Source organism: Monosiga brevicollis, genomic scaffold (genome assembly GCF_000002865.3).
Source record: "Monosiga brevicollis MX1 MONBRscaffold_38 genomic scaffold, whole genome shotgun sequence".
Lineage (NCBI taxonomy): Eukaryota > Choanoflagellata > Craspedida > Salpingoecidae > Monosiga > Monosiga brevicollis.
The window spans coordinates 75,735-80,220 of NW_001865075.1; the positions used below are offsets into that span (position 1 = coordinate 75,735).

General features: G+C 53.4%; 2 protein-coding genes across 2 annotated transcripts; one reads left to right on the plus strand and one right to left on the minus strand.

Moving 5' to 3' along the window:
- Positions 1–313: 313 nt before the first annotated feature.
- Positions 314–1,908, plus strand: MONBRDRAFT_35315 (uncharacterized protein). The gene is made up of 4 exons (XM_001750180.1): positions 314–901; positions 1,038–1,430; positions 1,520–1,585; positions 1,732–1,908. The coding sequence occupies exons 1-4, from the start codon at positions 320–322 to the stop codon at positions 1,876–1,878; spliced, it is 1,188 nt and encodes a 395-aa protein (XP_001750232.1). The 5' UTR covers positions 314–319; the 3' UTR covers positions 1,879–1,908.
- A 1,086-nt stretch (positions 1,909–2,994) lies between these two features.
- Positions 2,995–4,334, minus strand: MONBRDRAFT_39062 (uncharacterized protein; the record flags this gene model as incomplete). The annotated part of the gene is made up of 1 exon (XM_001750226.1): positions 2,995–4,334. The coding sequence occupies exon 1, from the start codon at positions 4,294–4,296 to the stop codon at positions 2,995–2,997; it is 1,302 nt and encodes a 433-aa protein (XP_001750278.1). The 5' UTR covers positions 4,297–4,334.
- Positions 4,335–4,486: the final 152 nt, after the last annotated feature.

Consider the following 4,486-nt stretch of genomic DNA (forward strand, 5'->3'; position numbering starts at 1 on the left):
CATTGTTCTCTGGCTCCCTCGAGCTCGTTCACTCTTTGACCTCTTCTTCGTCTTGGCTCCCCCGCCTCCGGCTTCCCTCTTCCTCTTTCGTACTTCTCATCAGTCTGCTTCTCATCACCCATCAACGACGGCGCTTTGCGGATAGACATAGCTCAACATGTGGCGCCCCCGTGTTCAAACCGCTCTTCGGTGCGTTGACAGTGCCTGCTGATGGTCCCTTGCCCCACTCCGCTCGTCCCACGCCTCCCGTCAATGTCGACCTGCTCACATTGGAATAAAACCCCCGCCTCGCAGGAGCTTGCCGGTGGCCCGACGCGCCATGTCCATGCGGCCTGAACCTTCCATGTCGGCGCTTCTGAACGATGTTGGCACCCGCCGCATCTTCAACGAGGATCACGACATGATGCGTGAGTCGGTTCGCAAGTTTTTCGAAAACGATGTCGTCCCCTACCACGAGGCCTGGGAGAAGGAAGGCCAGGTGCCCCGCGCTATTTGGGAAAAGGCTGGTGAAAACGGTCTCCTTGGTATTCCCATTCCCGAGGAGTACGGTGGTCCCGGCCTCGACGTCTACGGCGCTGCCATCATGTGGGAGGAACAGGCCTACGCCGGTTGCTATGGCCCCGGCTACGCCATCCACAGCGACATTGTGCTGCCCTACGTTTTGCATTATGGCACTGAGGAGCAAAAACACAAGTACCTCCCTGGGGCTTGTGCAGGTACTCAGATTGCAGCCATTGGCATGACCGAGCCCGGCGCCGGCTCGGATCTCCAAGGCATCTCCACCACCGCCGTCAAGGACGGTGATCACTGGGTCATCAACGGCAGCAAGGTCTTTATCAGTAACGGCCAAATGTGCGATTATGTCATTGTCGTCGCCAAGACTGACCTTGAAGCCAAGCGTGTACGTACTCCCTGCCCCCAATGATCCAACCCCGGGCGCTTTCCGCCCCAAGACCTCTTGATTCGCTTGAGTCAGCATCAAGTCGCTCCAGCCACCTCATTGCGCGCCCCCGCCTTTTTGTCTTTCTCTTCCACAGGCAGCGCACGGCCTCAGCCTGTTCTTGGTCGATGCGGGCACGGCCGGTTTCACCAAGGGCGCCAACCTGGACAAGATGGGTCTCAAGGCCCAGGATACCTCTGAGCTCTTCTTCGACGATTGCCGTGTTCCCGAGTCTGCCATCCTGGGTGAAGTCAACAAGGGCTTTTACTACCTGATGTCCGAGCTCCCCCAGGAGCGTTTGCTGCTCGGTGTTATGGCCACCGCCCATGCCGAGGCCATGTACGAGTGGACCCGTGCTTACATCAACGACCGCAAGGCTTTTGGTGGAACGCTCGCCAACCTCCAGACCGTCCGCCACACCATGGCTGAGCTTAAGACCTCCATCGCCGTGGCCCGCGCCTTTACCGATCAGTGCATCCAGCTGCATGCTGTTCGTTACGCCTCGTTCCCCCGCTCATCCCTCGTGCCCCTGCTCTGTACTTGGCTCCCAACTCATGCTGAGTTGCTTTGTGGCCACAGGAGGGCCGCTTGACTCAGGAGATGGCGTCCATGTCCAAGTACTGGTGCACCGAACTCGAGGGCAAGGTGAGCCTGACCTTTGATTATGACGCACATTGCATCGCGACTATCTGACTCTCATTGGAAAAGCCACCACCACTCTCATTGGAAAAGCCACCACCACTTCCCTAACTGGCATGCCAACTGTCTACGCTTGTCTGACCCAATCCCAGGTGGCCGATGTGTGCGTTCAGCTGCACGGCGGTTGGGGTTACATGTCTGAGTACAAGATCTCGCGCGCCTTCACTGACGCACGCGTGCAGCGCATCTATGGCGGTGCCAACGAGATTATGAAGGAGCTCATCTCGCGCAGCGTTTAAGGCCTCTCTAAATCAATGAATATGGTTGCCACCTGACCCTAAAGCCAACCTCACACTGACTTTTCCTCTCTGGGTGGAAGCATCTTCTGGTTATACCTTGCTGGCATCCGTCGAAGCTTCCTGTCTTGTTTGAGAAATGATCTACATTAAAGTGGAGGGCAAAACGGACACACGTGTCTCGGTGCGCTTACGTCTGGCGCTAGGTCTGAGTGTTCAATCGAGGTTTCCAAAAGGGCAACAGCTTGGGCAATATCAATCAACCGTTTTTTTTATTTTTTTATATTTTTTATTGTTTGCTTAAAAAAAATAAAGACGTCAGAAGTGGGCGACATATCAGCACTGTCAGTCATGTTGCCTCATCAATCATGATCGACAGCACGCCTAGACAAGTTTCCTGGTGAGCGACCTTATTAGCGTCAAATCCGTGCTTTCACGCATTTGAGCACTCCCACTGCTTTCGCACACACTCAGCGTCGGTCACGATGGGCCTTCCCAATAGAACCCCCATAGCTGCCATGACCTCACACATACACACCTACAATCGGACCCACTGGGCCTGATTCCTCTCACGGGGGTCCCTTGAGTAGACACCGCGTGTATCGCGGGCCCCGCGATACCTGGGCAGCTGCCTTGGGGCGATAAGCTTCTGTTGTTTCCCTTTGTTGTTGCGGTCGGGCACGGGTTACACTTTCCCTATCCTCGGGATTGAGCGACTTTACAGCTATTCAACGGTGCACCTGGTCTGGTCACTGTGAATGCTTGCCGACCGCAGCTGGTTTGATTGACCTCAAGACACCATCAAAGCTTCCGCTCCGTCCCGACGGACGTCTCTTAAACCACTCTCAAACGTCCAGGAGGATGTTAACTTAGGTGTTATCACGAAATCGAACCCGCAACAAAAATCTTCTACGTGTTTTCGTAAATAGAATTTAGCTGTTTTCTCTACCTCCTTGAGGCAAATGCGTGAACTACTGAGATATTTGCCATGCACAACCGTTAAATTGATAGGTGGCCGGACGCTTTTCAGAGAGGGACCGGAACCGCATCTACAAGGAAGCGAATTGAGAAAACTGGCCGCGGCGAGAAGTTTAAGCCAGAAAAAACCAAACAAAAACATCAGGGCATCTGGACCCAAAAGTCGGGGTTCATGCAACTCGTCTTGTAGTCCTCAATGGCCCGACCTTCACAGCTGTGAGCAGCCACTGGGTTCAGTCGCAGCCAGCTCCAGGGCTTGGTCTGGACCATGTTCTTGGGTCCAACGAGGCGAAAGTAAGTCTCGTTACTTACTATGTCACCCTGGACGAGGATGTTGGTCACAAGAACCTTTTTGTTAGCAAGAGACGTGGCCAACGCGGCGTCATCAAGCTCAAAAAAAGGCGCTGCAGGGCAGAAGGGAAAGGCGGTCATCAAATTGAAAGAAAATCCCTCATCGTAGGCGGCACGGGTGACAAAGAGCGTGGCAAGAGCCCCTCCAAGACTATGACCAAAGACAGCCCATTCTGCCTTCTTAAAAAGCTCGTCACCCAGCTTTTCGCACACGCATTCTTTAATGTCATTGTAGAGAGCTTCTAGCATAGCTGCAAAGCCGCTGTGTACGTTGATTGGCATGCCGTCATCGCAATTGCAGAGGGTAACAACGGCCGCGTCAAAATTAGTGCGCCACCAAAGTGGCCAGTTGCCGGGCCAAAAAGGTGAGGGGGACCCCTGAAAGATGAGATACAACTTGGGGTTTGGAGACTTTCCCTCGTTGTGGGCCAGAAAACACCGTGCGCGCTTGCAACCGTACTGGTCCTCAAAGGTGCCAACTATACGCAAATCGTCCGCCGTAAAAGGAGCTGCATTTGGTGGCCTGAGATCGTTGATCGTGTTTATCAAGTCGGCGTCTTCCACTGCAGCATCCATTTTGTATGCCATCTGACTACCTTTCAAAATCTTGCCAATGCGGTAGCCAAATTGCAGGTCTTCTTGTATTGTGGGCCAACTGACGGATAATTCGTGTGGTCTGGCCGCGTGGTGCACCCATGCCATACGCTTGAAGTCACGAAGGTCGTAGAAGGTATAGTAAAGTTCCCTCAAGAGAGGTACGACAAGAGTATCAGAAAGGTTTTGAAGCTTACCGTGGTCAGCTTCCAGGTAATTGCAGGCACGGACACATCTGGCACGGTAAGGCATGGAGTTTGAGTAACGATGAGTCGGCGTTCCCGCGTGAGCAGGGAGGTCCTCGATAAGTTGAGCCGCGTTATTGTCGTTCATAAAGTCGCGCCCTTCTTGATGGCGGTGGTTCTTGGAGAGTTCTGTTTCAGGCTGCAGCGTGGTCAGGTGGTGGGCGATGATGGTCTTTGCGACAGCAGCTTTGCGGAGGGTCCAGTCAAACCCGTCGCCGATGAGGCCGGCAACGACACCAATCATGGTAGCCATCTTTCTTCTTGATCCTCACGGTCACGATGAAGATTTTGAATTGATTTCTTTGAAAAATTGTTACATGAAGCTTTTCATTCAATGCTGACTCCGTCAAAAAGCCGCTCTGATTTTTCTCCATTCATCTCTCTCTTTCTCTCTGTGTGTGTGTGTGTGTGTGTGTGTGTGTCTTCTCTTAGATCAGAGCAAA

Excerpts from the sequence above, each read along its gene's own strand:
- MONBRDRAFT_35315 (XM_001750180.1), top strand. The coding sequence starts at position 320 with ATGTCCATGCGGCCTGAACCTTCCATGTCGGCGCTTCTGAACGATGTT. Across the intron at positions 902-1,037 it reads CTGACCTTGAAGCCAAGCGT|GCAGCGCACGGCCTCAGCCT; the intron begins GTACGTACTCCC and ends TCTCTTCCACAG. Across the intron at positions 1,431-1,519 it reads AGTGCATCCAGCTGCATGCT|GAGGGCCGCTTGACTCAGGA; the intron begins GTTCGTTACGCC and ends TTGTGGCCACAG.